This window comes from Bufo bufo, chromosome 2 (genome assembly GCF_905171765.1).
Source record: "Bufo bufo chromosome 2, aBufBuf1.1, whole genome shotgun sequence".
In the NCBI taxonomy this organism is placed as follows: Eukaryota; Metazoa; Chordata; class Amphibia; order Anura; family Bufonidae; genus Bufo; species Bufo bufo.
Window position 1 is genome coordinate 730,568,137 of NC_053390.1, and position 25,784 is coordinate 730,593,920.

At 45.7% G+C, this 25,784-nt stretch overlaps 1 protein-coding gene across 2 annotated transcripts in view; it reads left to right on the forward strand.

Annotated features, from left to right (window-relative positions):
• Nucleotides 1–25,784, forward strand: part of NFXL1 (nuclear transcription factor, X-box binding like 1) — a 128,007-nt gene that overhangs the window by 40,078 nt on the left and 62,145 nt on the right. For both annotated transcript variants that reach the window (XM_040418905.1, XM_040418906.1), the window contains exons 10-12: nucleotides 702–826; nucleotides 3,743–3,865; nucleotides 16,019–16,109. In XM_040418905.1, the coding sequence (XP_040274839.1) occupies nucleotides 702–826; nucleotides 3,743–3,865; nucleotides 16,019–16,109 (339 nt within the window). The remainder of the gene's footprint in view (nucleotides 1–701; nucleotides 827–3,742; nucleotides 3,866–16,018; nucleotides 16,110–25,784) is intronic.

The following is a 25,784-nucleotide window of genomic DNA, read 5'->3' on the forward strand; positions in this document are numbered from 1 at the left end:
TGTTTTTATTTGCGTCACTATATGCTGACTCCCATAACTTTTTTTTATATTTACGTGTATGGAGATATGTGAGGGCTCCTTTTTTGTGTGGCGATCTGTAGTTTTCATTTATACCATTTTTGAGTGTGTACGACTTATTGATCCCCTTTTTAATCATTTTTTTTGAGAGGTGAAACGACAAAAAAAGGCGAATTGGACATTTTTATTTTCTTTTTCGTTATGGTGTTCACTGTATAGGATAAAAACTGAATGAGAGGGTTAATAACCCCAAAAATTGCCAACTGTACAGGATCACACTTATTGAGATAAAACGTAACTTTTACTGCCATAATAGAGTGACAGCGGTACCCTGATAGTTTTAATGGATCACACTTGTATTTTCTTTTAGCATAAATAGTTTTATCTCCATAGGGGTGACCTTGTACAGGGACAATTTTTGGGGTTATTCAGTTTTTGTCAAAATCCCCATGGGCTTTACCCTGTAGGGACCTCTTTTTGTTAGTTCCACTGTATAGGATACATACATTTATATTTTAATAGTCCGTGTGTTGCGGGGCATTTACAGAAGCCAGTTATCGGGAACAGGTCCCGATCCTCAGCCAGTTTAAATTTGCCCTAATTTTAGCTGTTTCTTGGCAGAATCCCTTTAAACTGTATTCTGTTATTTCCATGCATGTTTACAGCTTGTTTTTGTTATTCAGAGTACACCTTGCCCTGTACAGAGGACGTCCCTACTTGTGGTGACGGCTGCGACAAGGTTCTGGAGTGTGAGATGCACAAGTGTTCTCAGCGCTGCCACCGGGGCCCGTGTGAAACCTGCAGACAGGTTAGAAACCTCCTCGCTCTGGTACTCTACTAGACTCATTTGAGTGTTTCTTATCATAATATGATTTCAAACAAAGGCTACCTATTAATAAGCTTCCATTATTGCCGCTTGTAGAGCGTTGCGCTGATTGATTTCTGAGTTATAGAAAGGTCAGGCGTAATTTCACAGTTTCACTCGCCCATGCACTGTTCTACTAATGGCATCATATACAGTACATGACTACAGTACGTGGACTGTATACCTCCATAGACCTAAGTAATGATTGCACTGTATGCATATATTCTATACACCATAGACTAACAATTGCAACTATTTTAAAGGCAACCTGTCACCTGCAAAAACCATCCCAAGCCGCCAGCAGTACCTGACAGTCACCAGCAGCGTGTTTCCGACTATCGTTTTCTTCCTGAAGGCAGATGAAGCAAAAGCTCAGAAAATGTTCTTTTATCCCCTGCCCGCGTAATTTTCTAGTCATGCTTGAAGTCAAGGGGCAGCGGCCTCCTTGCTTTAAGTCACGGTAACCGGGCCCCCTTCCCTGCCCCTGTGACTAACAGCGCTTATGCAGAGAGTTCGGCTGCCTTTGCCCAACAGCCGGCTGTCAGTCACAACGAAGGGGCAGGGAAGGGGGCCCGGTTACCGTGACAGGGGATAAAAGAACATTTTCTGAGCTTTTGCTTCATCTGTCTTCAGGAAGAAAACGATCGTCGGAAACACGCTGCTGGTGGCTTGGGATGGTTTTTGGAGGTGACAGGTTCCCTTTAAGCATGATGTAAGAAAGTCTGTGGAAATCTCAGTATGTGTGAGGGTGATTTTAAAGGGGGCCCATCATCAATGTTAGGGCCCATTCAGACGGCTGTAGTGCTTTGCGAATCCGCAAAACACGGATACCGGCCATGTGCGTTCTGCAATTTGCAGACCGCACCTGGCCGCAATCATAATAGAAAATGCCTATTGCTGTCCGCGATTGTGAACAAGAATAGGACATGCTCTATCCGGAACCACGGAGGCAAAATTGCGGAACGGATGTGGACTCATTCATACGGCCGTCTGAATGAGCCCTTATTCTGCTTAGCATAAAATAGTGACAGCTATGTTACCTGGTTGTGGAGGATTTGCTGCCGCTCCCCTAATCACAGCCGGCAGTCGGGGGAGCTGCAGCTCATGCATAAATGTGACTCTTCTCCAGCTGGAACTACAGTAAGTTCTCCACAACCTCATAACATTAGCAGGTAAGTGACCACTGAAATTGGTGTGTCCGTCACTACTATATTTTGCCCTTTGTGATTGCAGCATAATGTTCATTCCAGGTTCCCTTTAACCCATAGAGGACCCTGTGATTTTTTCCATTTTTGCTTTTGAGTTTTTCACTCCCCGCCTTCCCAGAGCCATAACTGTTTTATTTTTCTATTCACCTAGCTGTATGAAGGCTTGTTTTATGCATGGTACACCCCCCCCCCCCCCCCCCCAACTTGTTACGTCCCCTCTGTACCCTTACTGCAGACTGCTAGCAATTCATACATAATGTCTGGTAGAAATAATAAAGGAAGGGCACAACATGCAGCCATAAGAATAGATGTTCCAGAAATGTTATTACACAGGGAACTCTGGGACCCGCACCTACAAGGAGAACGGAGCCGGGGAGAGTTGTGGCTGGAGGACCCTGGGTTTCCCGGGGTCCGTCCACCACCAGGCGCAGCTCCCCGCCTCTCCCATTGAAGTAAATGGGAGCGCACCACACATGCGCGGCCACCGCTCCCATTCATTTCTATGGGGCCGATGGAAATAGCCGAGCCAGCGCTCGGCTATTTTCGGCGGCTCCATAGACATGAATGAAGGGCAGCTGCGCATGAGCCGTGCGCCCTCCTCAACTTTCTCCGCTCCAATCTACTTGTAGGTGGAGACCTGCACCTATCAGACAATGGGGGCATATCCTAGTGATATGCCCCCATTGTCTAAGATGGGATAACCCCTTTAAGTGTACGGAGCTCTGTGAGGGCTTTTCTTTCAGGGTAATCTGTACTTTTCAGTAATACTATTTTGAAGTGTGTCTTTTTGATCTTTTTTTTTTTTTTTTTCATTTTTTTGGGGGGGAAGTAAAGTGACAAAAAATGACGAATTGTCTATTTTGATATATTTTTTTTTTCCATATGAACCCGGACAACCCCTTTAAAAATGTCTTACCGTTTTGCATCTACACCTCATGTACAGACCTATGTGTGTTCCTGGTGACAAACTACAAGTAAACCCTGTGGAATCCCTCTTCCTTTTTACTACTATCTGTAGGTTATCAAGAAGGGGGGTAGGTGGAGGAGAGTAAGGGTGTAATCAGAAATTCCTGCAACTGTCCTTTTCATATAAAGAAAACCACATGCTTTCTGCTAAAGAAAACCATTTAGATGTACGTATACCGTATAACAGATTTTTAACAGAAATATAGAACAGAAATTTCTGCAAGGAATCTGCTGCATGAGAATAAATCCATACACATGGGCATGGCATTTTTTACGAAGACATCCTAGAGCAATGCAAAATGTTTAAAATAATGTACATAGCCGTTTACTACAGGGTTGAGTTTTCTACCTGGATAATGCAAGGAGGTAGCAAAAAAGGTTTACTTAAAAGCTGATTTATTATATTAGAGCGATTTCCCTTTAAATCTATGCTGTAATTTGTCCAAGGTCACAGTTTCTTAGCATCTCCTACTAAATGGATCCAATGTACGCCGAGTTCTTATGATGTAACCTTCCTTGGGTCGTACAGCTATGTATACAATTCATTTACCGTGACTGCAGAGCCTCTGTAATTGACTGGATGGTGCTTTCAGCCTACACGCCACATGAGTTGAAGAAATGTCCTTAAGGATAAAATGCTGGAACGTTTGCTGACATTAGAACATTTTGTCTTTTTCTTCTGAAGGAAGTTGAGAAGCAGTGTCGCTGCGGCAAGCATACAAAACTAATGCCTTGTCATAAGCAATATTTATGCGAGACCAAGTGCCCGAAAAACAAGGACTGCCAGAGGCATCAGTGCAAGAGAAAGGTAAGGCTGGGGAACGACGTCACCATATGACTTGGGTTTTAGCTTGCCGTTGCAAAATAAAATAAGAAGACATGCTGTGGAATTGACTCTCTTTACTGGAAAGTAGTCCCTTATGATCCACTCACTGACAGCAAAATGGTGGAGAGTTGAAACACAAAGGCCCACATTTGCTAAAGTTAGTGCACCTAGATTTTGGCATAAATTGCGGCAAATTGCGGAACGAGGTTTAGGTTATCTGCACGTAATATGGAAACGGAGCCTCACTTAATGAGCGTGGGGTGTGGTTTCATGTAAAAAGTTTAGTCTAAGATGTGACATTTTGCCTCCGAATCAGGCCAAAATCTTAAACTAAGGCTACTTTCACACTAGCATTAGACATCTCCAGCAGGGAGCAGCCTGCCGGAGATGTGCCAGACACTACCTGATACCTGCCGGCCCCATTAACTATAATGAGCAGTGGTGGAGATCCGGCCGCAACCCGCCAAACAGGCTGATTCTCGCCATATTTGTCAGATCTCTGCCGGTATCGATTATAGATAATGGGCCTGGATTTAGATCCAGCGCGTTCCCTGTTGGATCTAAAAGGGCCAGTTTGAAACTAGCCTTAGCCAACCAATAGCTATTACCACACTTGATGTACCTCTCATCTGGTGTTCAAAGGAGCAACTCATCCTGGCAAAGGTAAAGAGCAGGGCAGAAGGTGAAGTAACGCATTGTACTGCAGAAGCGCTACTAGACCGTCAATCGGTACAAGCACTTTAGTAATACTGTTGTTTTACTGGTGAAATGCCAGTTCTGATGGGCTGAATCTTCTTGCCGATCACACATTCTGAAGATCCGGACTGTCTGTGGCATTGTATGTAGAGTGTGCTTTCAAGTTACAATGGGCAGGAAAGACCATTGTATGTGAAGAAGATTGTATCCTGAGGCCATTGTAATTTGAAGGGCCACTAGTCCTGGTATAAAAATTTAGAGCCACAACTATATACTGATGTACACTTGCTAAAGATCAGTACTTAATCCCATTCTTCCCCAGCGCAGTGATAGTATGCCACAGCAAGCATCCTACTAGCATGAGCCACCTTGCAGTGATAGCTGTATGGTACAGTAAACACCCTGCTGTCACTACCGGGATTGAAGAGAACTCCAATTAGATGCAGCAGTGAGCAGTGACTGTGACATCTTAACAGTTAGAGAGAGGCAAGCAGCCCCTCTTTTACCCCATTAACCCTGCATTTGTGCCAATGGGTTACCATGGTAGCCAGGGGATTAAAAATGGCACCCAGACATGCCATGTGTGGGTGCCTTTGTCAGGACCTAATAGGCATTTTGACAGTCTTTCTGTAGCTAAGAAAAAAAGAAAATGCAGCAGCACTCTGCAAACACAAATAAAGTACAATAATGCCATAATTATAGAAAACACTCTGGTGCTAATGCTACGCTTATTTTGCAAATTTGGGATTCTTGGCAAATACATTTTGTAAAAAATTATTTGGGCCCGTCTGCCAAACGTCAAGGTGATCTCTATAAGACGGGAACCTAACACTAAATACTACCTGTTATGTGCCATAATGGCCACCAAAAAAATTCAGGGAGTGCAGGTTCCACATGCTTGCTGGGTCCACTCTGCTTTTTACCATTTTTGGTGCCATAGCGGCCTCCATTAAATCAAGGGATGCAGGTACCAACATGCATGCTGAGCCCACTCTGTACTTCTCCTGGTGCCAAATGGCTTCCAATAAATACAATGAGGTCAGGCTACAACTTTATACTTACTCTAATTAAAATCAGCCTCTGGGGCAGACACATCTCCAGCTCCAGTACAACTGCAAAAAAAGGGGGTCGGTCAGCACATCCCAATGTGCAGGTGCACGCTGCCATGGCTAGAAACACAAAGAAAAAGGGCATCAAATAAACTGTAACTAAATTTAGTATTACTGTAATCATACAGACTAAAGAATAAAGTTATCATCTACTTAATATTGCACGGTTAATGTAGTAAAATCAAAACCCCAAAAATGACATAATGTCTGAGTTTCTTTCATATAGTCATCCCAAAAAACTAATAAAAGTTCAACATTATATGGACCTCAAAATGTGCGTTAAAAATACAACTCCTTCGATATACAGAAAGCCTTCATACAGCTAGGTCAGCAAAAAAATAAAATGTTATGGCTTTTGAAATGTGCAGATGAAAAAACAAAAAAATTGCCATGTCCTGAAGCCCAAAATAATCCATGTCCTTTAAGGAGATTGGACAGGCAGTATATAGTGGTGACCTATTCTCGGGATAGGTCATTAATAGGTGATCGGCGGGCGGGTCTGATACCAGGCATCTCTACCAATAAGCTGTTTGCTCTGTGCGAATGCTGCTTCCTCGTCATTACACTGCGCGTTGTCTTCCTTGTAGTGGTGTCGTAGTGTAATTACAAGTTGAATGGAGCGAGTACTTGTGATTACACTGCGCTGCCGAGACTTTCGAAACGATGGGCAGTGTAATGAGGATGACGACGCACTCGCATGGAGCACTGCCTTCTGTTCAAACAGCTGAACGGCAGGCGTGTTGGACCCCCCACAGATCGTGTTGGACCCCCCACAGATCGTGTTGGACCCCCCGCAGATCGTGTTGGACCCCCCGCAAATCAGATATTGACTTATATCCTGAGGATAGGTCATTACTATATACTGCCTGCCCAACCCCTTTAAGGAGAACCTGTCAGTATGAAATGCAGCGCAGTCTGCAGGCAGCAGGTTATAAAGCAGAAGGAGCTGAGCAGATTGATGTATAGATTTATGAGAAAAGATTTGGTAAAACTTGTAATTTATACATTTTATGGCTCATTTACACATGCAAACTAATTGGGCAATTATTGGGAAGGAACTGTTCCTTCCGATAATTTCCGGCTTGTCAGAGTCGACGAGTGCTGTATGTACAGGCAGCAATCACCTTCACTCTATGTGGACGTGCGATGGCTACTGCATAGAGGGTCATTGATTCTGGGCAGCAGATCGCTGTTTACATGGCACATTTTGCTGCCCATGAATGATGATTTATGATTCCAGCACAGATAATAGAAGAACTGCACAACATAGTCATAAGAACAGATACTCCAGAAATATTATTACATTGAGAATGCAGGTAGTTACTAAAACGGACATGTCAGGAGTGGGGACAGGCCTTCTCTGGGTAATTAGTGCTGACATCAGTTACTGCAGGGGGATGCTCCCCGCTGTGTGAGATGACCTGGATCCTGTCCATCACTGGGCCCCTTGTGGTTTGCTGGAAGAGAACACCATTTCCTAAGTAAATGTCAGAATGTGAAAATCATACGTTTAAAATATACATTTTGTATGTTAACAGTTTGTTGGGTTAAGAGGGAAATATCTGTTGCATTTCAGAATTTGTGGTCACCTTGCCTTCATGTATTTTGACCTCTAGTGCGCCAGAACTGAAATCAGGTGTAATGTGTGTCAGTTGTCTGACACGCGTTATTAAAGGGGTTGTCTCATGACAGACAATGGGGACATATCGCTAGAAATAATAAATCACTTGGTAGTCACACCATAAACATGATTATGCGATGAAATTTTTATTAAATACTAGCAGTAGGACCCGACTTCGCACGGGTATATTTCACCTGTTTCATTTAATGTTTGTGTGTGTCGTTAAAAGATATCAACAGTGTCCCCCATAACAGTGACCTCTACAGCACCCCGCTCCTTAACGGTTAACTCCACAGCCCCCCACCCCTTAACACTGCCCCCCCCCCCCTTCCAAACACACAGTGCCCCGCCTTCTTAAAATGGGACCTCGACAGCAGCCCGCCCCTTTAACAGTGAGTTTCACAGCAGCCCACTCCCTTGACTTTGACCTCCTCAGGGGCCTGCCCCCTTAACAGTGACCTATACAGCACCCCGTCCCTTAACACTGACCACCATAGGGGACCGTCCCCTTATCTATGACCTCCACTGTTCCTTGCCCCCTTAACAGAGACCTCCACAGCACCTATCCCTTTAACAGTGACCACCACAGTACCCCGTTCCCTTAACAGTGACTGCCACAGTACCCCGCTCCATTAACAGTGACCTCGCAGTCCCCCCCCCTTAACAGTGACCGCCACAGCAACCTGCCCCCTTAACAGTAACATCCACTGTGAACGCCCCTTTAACAGTGACCTCCACAGCAGCCTCCCGTTTAATTGTGGCCCCTCCCCCCTTAACAGTGACCTCCACAGCGCCCTGCCCCTTTAAGGCTAGGGCTACATGACTATATGTGTCGCGCGACATTTTGCCGCAACAATGTCTCGCAACAATTTTTATAATGATAGGCTGTGGTGTCGCACTGCGACATACTGCGACACGACAGTCGCAAAAAATCCATCCACCGCAGCATGTCGCAGACTTAGACTATCATTATAGAAATTGTCAGGACAGGCAGAAACTCATTTGTATAATATAAGAGATTAACAACATGATTGGCATACACAAACTGGTTAAAAAGATTAAAAACAACACCGTTGTGGTGGCCGGACAGGAGGATAGACATAAAGTGCAAACATACTAGGATGGTATTAGACACACAGCATAACAATGTAGATGTGGAAATATGTTGAATATATTAAATATACTGAAAAAAGATATAATATAATAAAGATGTATATAGAAAGAAAGGCAATTGATACTACCAACCAAAGTGTGCAATCAAAGAAGGATCCCTGACGAAGGAGCCCGAGAGGCCCCGAAACACGTAGGGGGCTTTTTGTCCCACGGAGGCTACGGTATCTTCAGAGGTAACGTCACCGAAGCGGTTTCCCGGGCAACCAAAACAACAAGCTCCCTCGCACCGCGCGTGCTTCCGGCCGGGGCAGCGCTCGTGCTAGTAGGTGAGCCAGGAGGACGCTCTTATCTAAATACATACAAAAGAAGACTTTGAATAAAGAACTAATAAAGAAGGAAGGGGAACACGACATAAAAGGAAAATCAGGCAGAAGGATTTCAGGTACAGGCTGCATTACTATTCCTAAATACCCGACATTTATGTCCGCCAATTGCTGTACACATATAAATACCTTCTAACACAGACAGTCGGCTGACATACTGTGACTTGCCTCTGCATTATCCCCCCTTTCTTTTCAGGTGCCATCCACCTATTTATCTAATCCATTTAGAGGGTAGTAGCTGTTTAGTTTGTTATCCCAGCGCCGATGTCCAACATCACCTACGGGTGATATATTAGCAAAGTGTACAATCCCCTTTCAGGTCAGACCACCACTACGCCCGACACGCGTTTCGCCGTCAGCTTTCCCAAGGGGTAGTGGCTGGTGGGAGCAGAGCAGATATGTATAGTGCTATGGGTGGAGTGTTACTGGGTAGGTGACGAGTAATCAGTTAAATGCACCGCGCAAGTTCCTGTGCGCTCCGTGTCAGGCAGCGGCTCGTGGCCGGTGGCGTGCTGAAACTATGGTGCTCCATATAGTCGGCAGTGGCCTATTTAATAGTCAATTGGAAACAGGTAACTGGGGTCCTTTTTGATTGGTCGAAACGGGATTTGGGACAATGTTATTATTGAGTTATGTTGGGTTTTGGTGCATTTGTAATTATCTGATTACACCTACCCAGTAACACTCCACCCATAGCACTATAAATATCTGCTCTGCTCCCACCAGCCACTACCCCTTGAGAAAGCTGACGGCGAAACGCACATCGGGCGTGGTGGTGGTCTGACCTGATGCGGGATTGCACACTTTGGTAGTATCAATTGCCTTTCTTTCTGTATACATCTTTATTATATTTATATATTTTTTTCAGTATATTCTACATTGTTAGGCCTCATGCACACGGCCGTTGTTGTGGTCTGCATCCGAGCCGCATTTTTTGCGGCTCGGGTGCGGACCCATTCACTTCAATGGCCCCGCAAAAAAAATATAACATGTCCTATTCTTGTCCGTTTTGCGGACAAGAATAGGCATTTCTACGATGGGCCACCCGTTCCGTTCTGCAAATTGCATAAGGCACATGGGCGGACCGCAAAAAACGGCACGGTCGTGTGCATGTAGCCTTATGCTGTGTGTCTTATACCATCCTATTATTTTTGCACTTGCACTTTATGTCTAACCCTTTGTCCGGCCACCACAATTGTATTGTTTTTTAATCTTTTTAACCAGTTTGTGTATGTCAATCATGTTGTTATTATGTGTCTAATAAAAAGTAATGGTATGATCATGTTTGTGGTGTGACTACTAAGTGATTTATTATTTAACGACATATACCTCTATAGGTTTATCGCTACGATATTCCCCCATTGTCTGATAGATCCATGCGCAGCTGCCCTCCAATCATTTTCTATTGGGCCTGCAAAAATAGCCGAATGCTGGCTCTGCTATTTCTGTCGAGCCCATAGAAGCTAGTGGGAGCGGTGCCCGGTCATGCGCGGTGCGCTCCCATTTACTTCTATGGGGAGCCGGCTTGGTGGTGGTCGGACCGGAGTCCTCCAGCCACTACCTTGCTGGGCTCTGTTCTCGATATAGGTGCGGGTCCCAGCAGTGGCACCTGCACCTATAAGACAATGGGGGTATATCCTAGTGATATGCCCCCATTGTCTATGATGGAGACAACCCCTTTAAATGTGTCCACGCCTCGTCCATATTTTACCAAAGTGGTGGGCTAAATTTTGGCACAAACCGGGACTTGTGACTTTTCTACCTGTGAAAGCTTAATAAATCTCCCCCTTTAGCCTGTCATTGCAGTCATAGGTTTGTTCCTGCATAAAATTGGGAGCAGTCTTTACATTCTGTGGCCAGTAGGGGCAGCATTACATTGGTGCTCACATCTCCGACTGTAGGCATCAGCACTCTAATACACTAGCTAAAGGTATGGTATCTTACAGTTACAGTATATAATGTACAGTGTATAATGTACACATTTATAGAAACCATATGCATTTTACAGCGAATTGCCACAATATTGCAATGCGTTTTTTCAAAGTACAGGTTTTACATCTAAAACCAATGTGGTTCATCTGAAAAATCGAACTGCTGAAACTATAGAAACATAGTAGCATAGTATATAATATATAAGGCCGAAAAAAGACATTTGTCCATCCAGTTCAGCCTGACGCTGCAATTTGAGTAAAACGCTTTCAGTTATTTATCTGTACCTATGATAAGCATATAAGCTGTGACTGCAACACGGTTTGCCCTGTTGGATGCAGTGTAAAGGAAATGTCACCCAAAATTGTATCTGCCAGTTAAAACCAGATAGTAACACGTCTCCTTTTTTCTAATGATTGTAGATTTTTTTATTCTATTTTCTCAACATGATTATGGGGGGGCCATCTTGCCTGTGCTGTTCTTAACTGCTTTACGGCAGCCCCATGGTCCATAGACACAATGGTCAGGAGGGGACCTCCCTGACTTCTATAGGAGAGTTTTCTAGGCATGTTCTGTGCAGAGGTCATTGTACAAGGAAAGAATAGATGAGATGTGACAATCACCTACTGGGAATGGTGGATCCTGCGTCCCATGGTCCATAGACACAATGGTCAGGAGGGGACCTCACTGACTTCTATAGGAGAGTTTTCTAGGCCTGTTCTGTGCCCTGTGCAGAGGTCATTGTACAAGGAAAGAATAGATGAGATGTGACAATCACCTACTGGGAATGGTGGATCCTGCGTCCCATGGTCCATAGACACAATGGTCAGGAGGAGACCTCACTGACTTCTATAGGAGAGTTTTCTAGGCCTGTTCTGTGCCCTGTGCAGAGGTCATTGTACAAGGAAAGAATAGATAAGCTCTGACAATCACCTACTGGGAATGGTGGATCCTGCGTCCCATGGTCCATAGACACAATGGTCAGGAGGAGACCTCACTGACTTCTATAGGAGAGTTTTCTAGGCCTGTTCTGTGCCCTGTGCAGAGGTCATTGTACAAGGGAAGAATAGATAAGATGTGACAATCACCTACTGGGAATGGTGGATCCTGCGTTATCTGTACACAGAGGTGATATCTCCTTATTACAGGCAGGATTAGAATGATATGTAACCTGTACAGACCAAGACGTGATGCCTATTATTAGGCTTGGTGGCCAGTGCGAAAACTGCATGAATTTATGTTTTTTGTTTAAATATAGATAGTGACATGGAAAATGTAAAAATAACATCAAAATATCGGTATGTTAAACATAAGAATGTGATTTAAACAATAGGTCATTTATTGATGACCTATTTTCTTTAATCGAAATGAACCGCTGATACAGATGTGAACACAGGTGTCGTACCTGTAAAGCCTCATTCACACATCAGTGTTTGGTCAGTGATTTCCATCCGTTATTATGAGCCCAAACCAGGATTGGAGCCTCCACAGACATAAGGTATAAGGCAGGGTTCCTCAACTCCGGTCCTCGGGACCCACCTACCAATCATGTTTTCAGGATTTCCTTAGTATTGAGCAGGTGATATCATTAGTGTCAGTGCATCAGGACTTACCACGGGTATTTATTCTGTGGGATATTGTCAAATAATGACCGAGAGGTGGGCCCTGAGGACTGGAGTTGAGGAACACTGGTATAAGGTAAAGATCTGCACCTGTTCTGTGTTTAGAGCTGCTCCTGGTTTTGGCTTAAAATCACTGATGGAAATCACTGGCCAAATGATGTGTGAATGAAGTATAATACTTTGTAGAAGGGATGAATGACCGCAGCACTCGGTGTCCTCAAAAGTATAGAGGTTTTATTCACCAACTGTGCGACGTTTCGACTCCAAAGAGTCTTTCTCAAGCAGATCTTTGAAGTCAAAACGTTGGTGAATAAAACCTCTATACTTTTGAGGACTCTGAGTGCTGCGGTCATTCATCCCTTCTACAAATTGCTTGGAGCCCAACAGGCTAGGGCACGACACCGCGGGCACTGCCACCATTGGAATCTACCATATTGGACTGAGTGAGTAGTGCTGCCTTACCTTTGGATATAATACTCCATCCCTGAGTAGAGCCTTAAAGGGGTTCTCGGCTTATCCTATGATTTGCCATGCTTTAATATAAATACTTAGGATGATCTTGTGTCTATACCCTGATGTTCCCAGAATAATGTTTAATATAGCGCCAGCTGCTGTTTTTATTGAGCAGCCTTTCTATGTCCACCTCAGTAAACGTGCCAAGGTGGACATGCACTCTCAGATAAGTGAGGGATCTCTGTTGTGGTAAACCGGCTGCTTCTGAAGCTCAGCATTTCCACTTAAAGCAGCCAAGACCATGCAGCTTTAGAAGCAGTCGCCTCACCACACCAAGGAGTCCATTTTATAATATTAACTGAGGTGGACACAGAAAGGCTGTACAAGAGAAACAGCAGGTGGTGCTATACTAACAGTATCTGTCCATAATATCATTTTTTCCCCTTTTGGCCTGCAAAAAAAAAGTTCAGAATTTTAGGCTGAATTTAACTGTAAACAATATTTTTTGGGATAACCCCTTTAATGAAGAAGAATCCTATTTCATTTATCCCCAGTCTATAAATCCTGGTGTGATTATGCCGAGGATCAACAGTTATAACCTGGAAATCCTTTTCTTATTAATCTAAACTGTATTCTGTTATTTCTGGATCAGTGTTTGTCCTCACATTGGGATAAGTATTTTCTTGCTGGTAGCTATGCTGCAATCACCAGTATGTGGTCACAGACGCTTGGCTTCGAGGAATAGGAAACCTTTTTATTACACTAAATGGAAAACAAGAATCCTAATAACTTTGCCTCGAGTCCCTTTGTGTTCCCTTTCCCATCTAGTGTTACACATAGAAAAGCACACGCACCATCATTCATTTATAATAAGCCAACGGGACACGGAGTGATTTTCAAGATGTACATCTGGCTTTTATATTGCTTGTATTTTCTTTCAGTTGATTTCACATGGTGAGGCCGTGCTCTTCCCTCCTCCAGGGTGTCCTTCCTTCAGGATTCTTTGGAATCTGTAGACAGAGGGATATTCGTCATAGCATATAAATGGCTGACAATCACCGTTTAGACATCAGCTACTTTTTCTTATTTGTTATCAGTTTCGGCTTCCATGAAGCTCCCAAAAGAAAAGAGTTTTCTCAGAAAAGACTTGTGATGTGTCAACTAAATGTGCAAGTTTGTAAAGTAATGGTCGGCATTCTGGTTTTGCTTAGAGAGGTGCTCAGTGGTAGGAATGCATCAGTATCCACATAGAGAAAGTAACCACAGCACTCAAACTCATTTTAAAAGGAGATTCCTGTTATTAAGCCTGTTACAATAACGGGCACTAGAACAGTAGTGCGTAAACATTAGTAGTAACAGTCTATATTAAATAGCAAGGGAATTTGACTACATTGTATTTCTTTTTTTATTTTATTTTTTGTCAAAAATATTTATATATTCTGGCGCTGTCTGGTGGCTGAGGCGGTTGGCGCTGTCTGGTGGCTGAGGCGGCTGGCGCTGTCTGGTGGCTGAGGCGGCTGGCGCTGTCTGGTGGCTGAGGCGGCTGGCGCTGTCTGGTGGCTGAGGCGGCTGGCGCTGAGACTGCGGCTGTGGCTGACTGCGGCTAATTGCTGAGACAGCTGGCACTGACTGGTTGTGGCTGAGACTGCGGGCACTGTGACTGGTGGCTGAGATGACTGGCACTGAACAGTGGCTGAGATGACTGGCACTGACTGGTGGCACTGTGGCTAGTGGCACTGACTGGTGGCTGAGATGGCGGGCACTGACTGCTAGCACTGACTGGTGGTGCTGAGACTGCTGGCACTGTGACTGGTGGCAATCACAGATGATTGGCACTGACTGTTGTGCTGAGATCACTGGCAGCAACTGGTGGCTAATACTGCTGGCGACAGCAGCTGCTGTGTGTGTGTCTGACAGGACTGTCATGGCGCTTCTGTTTCATGTAATGGCGGCGCTCAAACTGACACAGCACACCATAATAACAGCGCACTGCTGTGGGCAGTCCAGGAGGCCTTAGGTGCGCCATGTTTTTATTGGCTGGCGGCGCGCTGATTTGGGCGGTCCGGGCGGTGTGTGCTGCGCTGTGTTTCTGTTGGTGTCACGGTCCCTCGAGTAACTGATGTCAGGAAATCAAGGAGATTGGCTGAGCGTGGAGGAATCGAACAGCCTCCTTGATTTCTCTTGATTCAGTGTTGATAGGGTTAATGACCACTTCCCTTTTCTCAGCTGTTGCTCAGTGGTCATCATTTCTACCCTTTATAGTCTCACCCCACCCTTCTGACTATGCGGTTGATAGCTTCATTTTGGTTTGGTTGAGCTGGTGTGAGATCCTCTTTGGTGTTCCTGTTCTTCCATCTCTACAGAAGTTAAGTGTCGCGTTTGTTTGTATTTGTTATATTCCCTGTTGTATCTGAGCCTGGGACAGAGACTTCCATTCGTCCATCTGGGGAGGATTTGGTTGTCTCTTGTCCTATACTTATTACAGGGCCTTATAGGGAAATCAGGGCCTAGGTATCCTGCTTATGAATATTCCTACCTTCAAGGTCTATTCATATTGATAGGTAGTCAGGGCCCGGATTAGGGTTGTCTAGGAGGTAACCTGTTTCTTCCCTAGTTTCCAGGCCCAGTTACTGTTCCCCTTCCCTCCTGTGTTCAGTGTGGAGATTCCCCCCCCCCCCCCCTTCACTGACCGTGACAATTGGCCGGGGCGCCGTGCATGCGCACTTCAATAATCGGCACACACGCACGGACACAGCGCAGGCACACAGGGCTTTTATTAGGTAGGATGAAAAGTTATACAAATCCCCAATATGCTGTGTTTTTTTTTTCATCGCCGTTTTCAAGATCTCTGCTTGCAGCCATACAAAAGGAACCCAAAGAGGTTTACTTCTTGGTTCTGTGTGTCTAGAATGGAGGGATGGAAGGCATTGCCAAGAAAGACCGAAACCTGTTAGTGTTATCCCGTCCTTATCACAGGAGGAGAAAGAAGATATGGTCGTCTATGCATGTAGACATAGGCATAAGTGCCATGTATGAGCACTGCAAACTTTTAATGCATTTTTTTTACAAAATGTTAGGCTTTGATACAAATTTGCATGAAGACACCTATTATTCTAAAGTGCTAGGTGACCTTTAGTAGCTTTTTGTCTCCGTTTTAATGGATAACGGAATCTTTTGTTTCTGAGTCAGTTTCTCTTGTTTGTGCGCAGTGTTGTACAGGGAACTGCCCAGGCTGTGATCAGCAATGTGGACGTACCCTGGGATGTCGGAATCACAAGTGCCCCTCCGTCTGCCACAGAGGTAAGATAGAACCCACTGGAATATAAAGGTATTTATGTATGTGATATGTAGTTATGCATTTCAGATATTACAGGTTTTGGGGGAAAACTTGAGCGTTCTTCAGTAAATTGCAGTATGCACTAAACTACTTTTAAAATAATAATAATAATCTTTATATAGCGCCACCATATTCCACAGCGCTTTACAAATTCAGAGGGTTCATGTACAGAACAAAAGACATCACAACATAACTGTCTAATATACAAACTGAAACACTAGGAGTGAGGGCCCTGCTCTCAAGAGCTTACAATCGATCGGATTGGGGCGACACAAAAGGTAGTTGATTGTGATATGTAGTAGTCAAGCCACTAAAATGAAAATGATGAATAATTTTTTCCTTATGCTGACCAGAGATAATGTCCCAAACACTTAGGCCCCTTTCACATGGGCGAGTTTTCCGCGCGGGTGCAAAACGTGAGTTGAACGCATTGCACCCGCACTGAATCCGGACCCATTCATTTCTATTGGGCTGTGATTTTCACGCATCACTTGTGCATTGCGTGAAAATCGCAGCATGCTCTATATTGTGCGTTTTTCACGCAACGCAGGCCCCATAGAAGTGAATGGGGCTGCGTGAAAATCGCAAGCATCCGCAAGCAAGTGCGGATGCGGCACGATTTTCACGCACAGTTGCTAGGATGAAAGTCTATTCACTGTAGTATTTTCCCTTATAACATGGTTATAAGGGAAAATAATAGCATTCTAAATACAGAATGCATAGTACAATAGGGCTGGAGGGGTTAAAAAAAAATAAAAAAAATTTATTAACTCACCTTAAGCCACTTGTTCGAGCAGCCGGCATCTCTTCTGTCTTGTTGTGTGAGGAATAGGACCTTTGATGACGTCACTACGTTCATCACATGATCCATCACCATGGTAAAAGATCATGTGACGGACCATGTGATGAGTGTAGTGACGTCATCAAAGGTCCTATTCCTCACACAACAAGACAGAAGAGATGCCGGCTGCTCGAACAAGTGGCTTAAGGTGAGTTAATAAATTTTTTTTATTTTTTTTTAACCCCTCCAGCCCTATTGTACTATGCATTCTGTATTCAGAATGCTATTATTTTCCCTTATAACCATGTTATAAGGGAAAATAATACAATCTACACAACCTTGAACCCAAACCTGAACTTCTGTGAAGAAGTTCGGGTCTGGGTACCACATTCAGTTTTTTATCACGCGCGTGCAAAACGCATTGCACCCGCTCAATAAAAACTGAACAACGGGATAGCCCCTTTAAAGATATATTCCACATGATGTCCAGAAGATACTGTATGTTATGGAAGATATGCACCTACTCAATACCTCAACACTGCTTGTTGTGGAGGAAGAAAGATTCAGACAGTGAAAAATCCAACACAGAGAGTTGTCTGCAAATCGGCTTTAGAGGAAACCAGAGATCTGGGAATGATGGTTCTCATTGAAGAGACCCAGCTGGTGTGTGAAGACTTTGGTTAGGTTCACATCTGCTTTACGGTATTCTGTTCTGCTGGAGGAGCAGGCTACTAGAATTACCGTATTGGCATAGCTGGACATCACCGGGCCCACTGGATCTCCATTGACTGTAATGGGATCCATCGAATGACCAGCATGAACGCAGACTTCTTTTCTTGCTGGTATGATTGGGGGACACAGGACCGTGGGTATAGCTTGCTGCTGCCACTAGGAGGCAACACTAGGCTGAAAAAAGACTTGGCTTCTCCCCTGCAGGCTATACCCCCTCCAGCCTGGAGAGAGCATGCTAGTTTTTAGCTTAGTGTCGTAGGAGGCAGACCTCCCTGCCTTATGCAGGACGGCTTAATGTATTCTTTCTTTTTTCTTTTTTCCTTTTAAGTTTGGGAAACAGAGTCGCCCACTCCCGGGGAGCAAGACCGGTGAGGGAATCCACCGCTGACCTCCCCTGCTTCCCACCAGCCAAGGGGTCACCTAGGTACGTCAAAGAAGAAGACCCTCCCGCCATGCCAGACTCCTGCCACTCCGGTGCCAGCCGGTGCCAGCTGCTGAGGAGGTGACCCTGCTGGAAAAGGTGACCTTGCGGGTCATCTTAGGGAGAGTGAGGAGAAGAGGAGAAAGATAGGTGAGTACACGGTACTAGGTAAGCATGTGTACCCCTCTTCCCCCTCCTCCCTCCCTGGCGGCAATAGTTCTTGGTTTTTATAGGGTCCACAGGCACTGGGCTCCATTTATGGTAGTTCAGGACCTCTATAGACCTTCCCTCTCCTCCCCCTGGTTACCTGGGCGCATAGGGGGTTAATGCTCCATATCCCCTGGCAGGCGCTGTTTATCACAGCGGGCGGCTGAGCGCTTCGTTGTGGACCTAGCGTCTGCTCTTATCGGACGGGCAGGAAGGGGAGCGCAGGAGGCTTCCACTCCCTGTTTCCAGCCCCATGATTCGCACTTTTCGAGAGCCATGCGCGCCGCTCCGGAACGTTTATGCACGCGCGATAGCCGGATGCATGATAATTTAGGCCTTGGCTTCTATTGGGCCTACCTGTTACTCCGGCTTCGTTCCGGCCGACCGCTCCGATCCCTCTATGTCCTTGCTGACCGGCAGTACACCCCGGTCGGCCGTACATCAAAACCTTAAGCCCAGCTTCTCTGCCTTGTAGGCTGCAACTTTCACGGCGGAGAGGGGGGACTTTGCGGTACTGGCGCAAATTCTTCCCGCCTAGCTTCCCCCTCCTCCAGGAGCCCGCTGAGCCCCGCCCCTGATCCTTAGTCGGCTTTAACCACTTCCTGGCCAGTCACCTCTTGAGGCTGACACAGGATTATCTGTCATTTATATATGCAGTGCAGATGCTCTAATCTGGAGAATTTAACACCTTCCTGCCTCCTGTCCACTTAAGGCTGGGAATCCCAGTTTCTTTAAAAAAAAAAAAAAAAAACGGTCCTATCCCTCATAGAGGAGGACCCCTCATAGTTGCGCAATCCAGTGGAGCATCTCCGGACCTTCCCAATCACCATCCGGGGTCACTTGGTTGATAAGCACCGCCTGCGCAATCTAATGGTGGACCTCCGGACCTTCCCAATCACCCTCTGGGGTCGTTTGGTTGATTGACACCGCCTGCTCACTCCAGTGGAGCATCTCCAGATCTTCCCAATCCACCCTTCGGGGTCGTTTGGTTGATAAAGCACCGCCTGCGCAATCCGGTGAATGACCCTCTAGAATTCCCATTCCACCCCCGGGTAGTTTGGTTGATAGTTCCCGCCGGCGCAGCCTGCAATGGACGCCGGCAAGATTCTGAGAGGTTGAACTGCGCCCAAGCGGCCCAGAGCAGGATATTTTCCTCCTCGGTCACCTCCGCACCCCCACCCTTCCTCCCCAGGGTCACGCTCAGACGCACCCTTCCTCCCTGAAGAGGTTCGGTCCGAGGGGTGGATCACTGATTCGGACTCTGTCATGAACCCGGCGCAATCTTCCAAGATTACGTTCACGGTAGACAGCAGTGCTTGTCGTATGCAGTACCCCCTTCCTTAGGCGGAGTATTTGTGCTACTACCGGACACGCTACTTGCCTGAGGCATTACCTCCTTCCTTAGGTGAACTAACTGCACTAGCGCTGGCTTCAGTGCCAGCCGCAGGCGTTCCCCCTTCCGTAGGTGGTGGAATTGCATTTCCGCGGGGTACAATACTTACCGTATGCATTAGCCTCTTCCATAGGTGGCTTTATGGCATTATCACAGGTTTCAGTGTTTACCGTATGCATTCCCCTCTATTAGGTGGAGTAATTGCACTCTCACCGGGTACAGGACTCGCCATATGCATTATCCCCGTCCATAAGCGGTGTAATTTCTCTGCTATTGGACAGTTCCTGCCATATGCATCACCCCTTTCCTTAGGATCCTTGCACTTCCTCAGGATACAGTTCCTGCCGTATGCGTTTTCCCCCTTTGTGGCGGAGTGGTTGCACTACCACTGAGGCAGTGCTCGATGTAGGCATTGCCAAACTCCATTGGTGGGGTACTTCCAGTACCGTTGGATACGATTCTCGCTGCCCCCTTCCTTAAGCGGAGTATTGCACTACCACTGGAGGTTATTTCTTCAGTCACATTGACATCTCCATGCTTACTGTTACATTACCCTTTCGTTAGTGATCGCTAACGGGGGGATAACTGAGCTTCTTGGGATGCTGCAATTCAACTACGCCATGGCTCTAGATGCCTTAGCTTCTTTGGTGCCCTGTACTCTTCACCTGATGGTATATAGGTGTCGCCAGTGGATACCGTGGCTATTCCCCGTTGTATCCTCTTTTCTTGCCGATGCTGGTTTGGGGGGGGTTTCACTGACTCTGTATTCTCTAGCTCCACTCCCCCTTATCTGGGAAAGTGGTTATGCTGGCACTCTGTTTTAGCTACTACAGTGTGTTCTCCTCCGCAGGTGCAGCTTTTACGCTGGTGCTAGGGGTCGTAGTTGTTGCAGTGGGGCGTCCCCCCACAGGTAGGGGTTCTTCCCTGACGCTAGCTTTGGCGGTTGCTCTTGTTCGGCGCCATTGCCTGGTGGAGTGTTTTAGGTTAGCTCTACTTAACTGGGGCAGTATGGTTCCATGTCTTCTACAGCAAGTCCTCAGGCCTCCCCCTCAGTTTTGCGCTGACGGGGCATACTGTGGCTACTACGGTACGAGGGGTCTTTGTGTTGTCATGGCATACTATATGGTTCCTCCTCCACAGCTCCTTCGTCAGTGGCGGATTCTTCTAGCGCCGCATTTGGTGGCCTCTGCCGTGTCGTCCCCTCCTCAGCTGGAATTTGGTGCTAGCCATAGACTTGTGGATCCCCTTGCATGGTTTTCTCCTTAGGCGGAGTTTGGCACCGCCACTATCATCCTGTGGCTTCTTCTGTATAGTGCCCATCTCAGATGGGGAATGGGCTTTAGCCCTGGCCTTTTTTCTCCTTCCATCCTTTTCCTTCTCAGGGTTCAAGGCCACCCTGCAAGCCTTGGTGGCTGCTACGTTACTATTTTCCCCTCATCTGAATTGGCGCGGGGTATTGGTTCCAGTCCCGGCTGGTGGGCTGCGACGCCTACCACATCCCTCTTTCTACAGGTGAATCCTTCCCATTGGTCCTGGGTGTGCTACCTGTATCTACAATTAACTCTCTCACGACATGAGTTATGACTGTCATGTCAATCCGATGGTGGTCATACTTTTTCACTGCCCATTCTGTGGGTAGACTACGAGACTCACCACGCCAGACAGAGCGGGTGTGCTGTCACTCCTTACCACCGCTGATAGACATTTCGTTCCTGGAACGGAACACCTCTTCTATTTCTTCTTACTCCTCGAGCTGAATGTTGCTTGTCTCTCCCTTCTGTCTATCTGGCCAGTAGCCATGCCTGACACTGCTCTGGAATACCATCACTATTTTTTTCCTATGTGGCCAGTATTTTCTCAGGTACGGGTGGGGCGTTGGACGTCGTCATCGCACTCCATCCGGCAGGAGTCTTTCTCTTATCTTGGTCTGGTCTAAATTTCCGTCGAGCAGTGTTGCCACATTGTCAATATATGGTTGCTGACGGAGCTCCTCACTGCCGGTGATTCTCACATCGGTTTTACTTCTACCTATCTCAAATATATTGGTTCTTTGGCCTGCGATTGGGCGTGCCTGTATCAGGCGTTTTTCTCTGTGGTTTGTCAACCAGCTTCTCAGTCTCCCCGCAAGCCTGTACGGCTCTGGGGGGATCGGTCTGCCAATTTACCGCTTCCGTGGAGCGTCTCTCTTTAGCAGAGGTGGATCCTGTAGCCTGGAGTTTTGGTTCTGATTCCAGGGTTTGGCCCAGATACCTGTTTTCGTCCATACGACCGCCGGGTCGTTTGGTGGCATTTCAGTGAGGAACATGACCCCTCTCTGCAACGTCTTCTCCCCCCCCCCCCCCCCCCCTTTTCTTTCTGGGAAGGTGGCATTCCTGGTGGCGGGCTTTTCCACCCAGCGAATTTGGGAGTTGGGAGCGCCTTTCTTGTACGTACGTTTTTCTTGTCAGGTACCCACAAAAGGCAGGGCTCCGCCCAATACCTTCTTTTTTGCTGAAGGTAGTCGCCGCCTTCCACGTCTACACGGACATTGTTTTCCCTTCTTTTTCATTCTCCCTCGCACTCGAGAGAGTGAGCTCTCCATCAGAATGGATTCGGGCTCGGGGGTTTGCTTGTCCATGACTAGCTCTTTCCGCCATGCGGATTCTTACCTAGTCATTCCTGGAGGTCCTTGGAAGGGCTCGATGGCCTCCAAGGGGCGTTTCCAGGTGGATCCGTTGACAGTTGCTTAGGCATTCCGCTCCCGGGTTAAGGCACCGCCCAATGGAGTTTCGGTACACCTGACCAGCGATCAGCTCTTCTTGGGTTCATTTTCACCATGCATCAGTTTTGCAGTTGTATAAGGCCTTGGTCTTCCTGGCGCACATTCAACAAGTTTTGCCAGGTGCTTCCTAGGCATCGCCAGTGCTGCTCCGGGCCGCAGGGTCTCTCAGGCAGCAGTGTATTAAGCATTCTCGAGGGTGCTATTTCCATGGGCGTGGATTTTTTTTCCCTCACCGTGGACTGCTTTAGGATGTCCCACGGTCCTGTGTCCCCCAATGATACCAGCGAGAAATTGAGATTTTTGTGAACTCGCTTGTAAAATCTCTTTCTCGCATTGGTTCATTGGAGGACACAGCACCCACCCAGTATTTATTATTGTTGGTGGTGATGTTTGGTTGCCTGTCGGGTGTTTAGCGGGTTCGCTTCCGCCGGCGTTTGTTGCGTTTTCTTTTACTTTGCACATGTTTCTACTGCTCCTACTGCTTGAGCACAAACTGACATGCTCTCTCCAGGCTGGAGGGGGGTATAGCCTGCAGGGGAGGAGCTAAGTCTTTTTTCAGCCTAGTGTCGCCTCCTAGTGGCAGCAGCAACCTATACCAACGGTCCTGTGTCCCCCAATGAACCACGCAAGAAAGAGATTTTACAGGTGAGTTCACAAAAATCTTGTTTTTCCGGCAGAAAGCTGGCATTCTGACAGATCCCATTGTAGTGAATAGGGTATCGGTAGTGTCCAGCTATGCCAGATACGGTAATTCTGGTAATCTGCTCCTCTGCCAGAACAGACTACTGGTATACTGTAACACAGATGTGGACGTAGCCTTACAGACAATCCTTCATGGGAAAAGAGTATTTAAATTAGTTCTCCGACCTATGGAAGAAAACTATCTCTTATCAGCCATATGAGAAACTATTCCAATAGCAAGTTACACCTTGCTTTGGCTGAAAATCTTCTGGAGGAGCTCTAATTTGCATACTCTTTCCCATGGGGCATTGCCCGTAAGTCTCCATACACCTGATTTGACTCTTCAATGAAATACGAATACCTCCAGAGCTGCATCAAAGGCATCTTTTGCAGCTGACCTGTACTGTACTGATGGGGCAAGAACAGGTATCTTCAGATAGTTGTCTCTTCATTGTGGAGGAAAATAGTGAAGAGAAATATGAAGGATGAAGTGTTCTCAACCTCCAGAAGGACCTGTTTGTACTGCCGGAAGTCCTCTTTGGAATGAGTTTATCAGATGTGGTTACTAATTACTGTTGTGCAGGCTAAAGCCAACAGTGAATATATCAGTTATTGCACTATTACTTCTGAAGTCAAGCACGCGGAGAGTTTTATGTGGTTTTTAAGTATTTATAAGGAACCAGCTTCAAGTTTGTCTCTGTTTTGAAATCTCCCTCCACATTTCTGTATCGGCTTGTAACATATTTTATTTGCCGGAACGGCTAGTACCATGCTGTGCATCAGCCACCATAAGACAAGTCAAGAATTTATGCCACAGCCAAAATTTTATTGTTCTAATCTTAAAAGCAACATTGTTTTTTTCATTTCTTTGAAGCTAACTTGAGACTAGAATAATACTAAGCCCTTATTTATGAGGCTGTCAGTGGTGGAATGCCTGGCAGTGTGTATCTTGATCATTTGAAAGGTTACGATTAGAGATGAGTGATTCGAATCCCATGAAGTTGAATTCTATCCGAATTTCAGGATAAATTCGATTCGCCTAGAGGCTGGCTTTCCCCGTGCTTCGTGTCAGCAAATCGATTTAACCTGAAATAGTTTAAAAAACAAAAAAATTCTAACTTGCCTTCTCCATTTGCTCGCGACGGCGTGATGACGTAATCTCGCACCGCACAGGATTTCGGCCGAGATCTTCATGAAGCAAATTTTTTGGGTGAAATTCGGCGAATCAGCCGAATCAAACTTTTAAGAAATTTGCTCATCTCTAGTTATGATGAATGCAGAGATTCTTTGAGGCTTTCTGTGTTGCTTGCTTTTATTTGCATCTCAGATGTGATACAACTAATAATGGGATTCATTCTAAAGGTCACAAGGATGAGCATCCTGATAACTAACCACATGAAAGCCTCGGTGCTGGTGTGATATTTGTCCAAAATTGACTTCCTGAAAAATCAGTAACTGACATTCTGCTAATCTGATTAAGACATATCAAAACGATTTAATGACTGAAAGAAATGCCACATTTTGCATGATGCTTTATACTTAGGCAGGACACTGTGCCCTCCAGGGCAATGGATGCGGTTAGGGCAGCAGTAATATATTTACAGTATATACAAATTAAAATTATAGCAAGCAAAATTGTGGGGAAAAAGCTCACCACAGACAGTCTCTTTGCGGGCATATAGTCATTATGCATCATATATGATTACAACACCCTTAATACAGAAGGACTCTCAGCGATTGAATAATGTCTTCATACCCTGGCAAATAACTGCAGCCATTGGGGAAATGTAGCATTACATGGTGGTCATTAAGATGACTAGCTGTCCATAAAATTCTTAGATGGTAGGACTCCATCACAGTGCAAGCTTTTGGAACAACCTCACTGTGGAGCTCCAGTTTTGGACAGATTCCCTGGGGAATAGTAAATTTTGCTGACATGGTGTTCAAACAAAACTTGGGATCTTTGGACAGAAAACTAGAAAGAACTAAGAACTGATTGACTTACTGGAATAGATCACTACAGTAGAATTGATGAATACATTAATGTACTGTATAATGTCACAATTTTCCCCTATGTCATCTTCTAAATACAAAAGTCTGAGAAAACATTGGTATTATGAGTTCCTTGTATGTAATGCTAGTTTCCCATTCTTCTTGAGAAATGTGTTAGAAATTCTGTTGATTGTGACGTTGTCCAGCCACTGAAAAGTTCACCTGGTTTACAGTGGAGAATAATAGGAAACACATACACGATCAGCCATAACATTATAGTTCTCTCTTTGGCACCAAAACAGTGTTGATCCATCAAGGCATGATCCATCAACACATTTGAAGGTGTCCTGTGGTTTCTGGCAACAAGAAAATAGCCATTGATGCCTCCAAAAATTAGCCTTGTTTTTTTCCGTACATCCCTTAGATGCTCTATCAGTTGCACAGGTCAGTAGATTCGCCTAGCCTTCTGTCTTAGCCATTATTAATGTTTTCAGCAATTTGTACTACAGTAACTCTACTGTGGGATCACACCAGACAGGCTAGCATCAGCTTCTCACGTGTATCAGTGAGCTTTTTGAGCCAATGAACCCATCACTGGTTTGCTTGTTGTCCCTTCCTTGGACCACTTTTGGTAGGGGACCACTGCTTACTGGGAACACCCCACACAAAC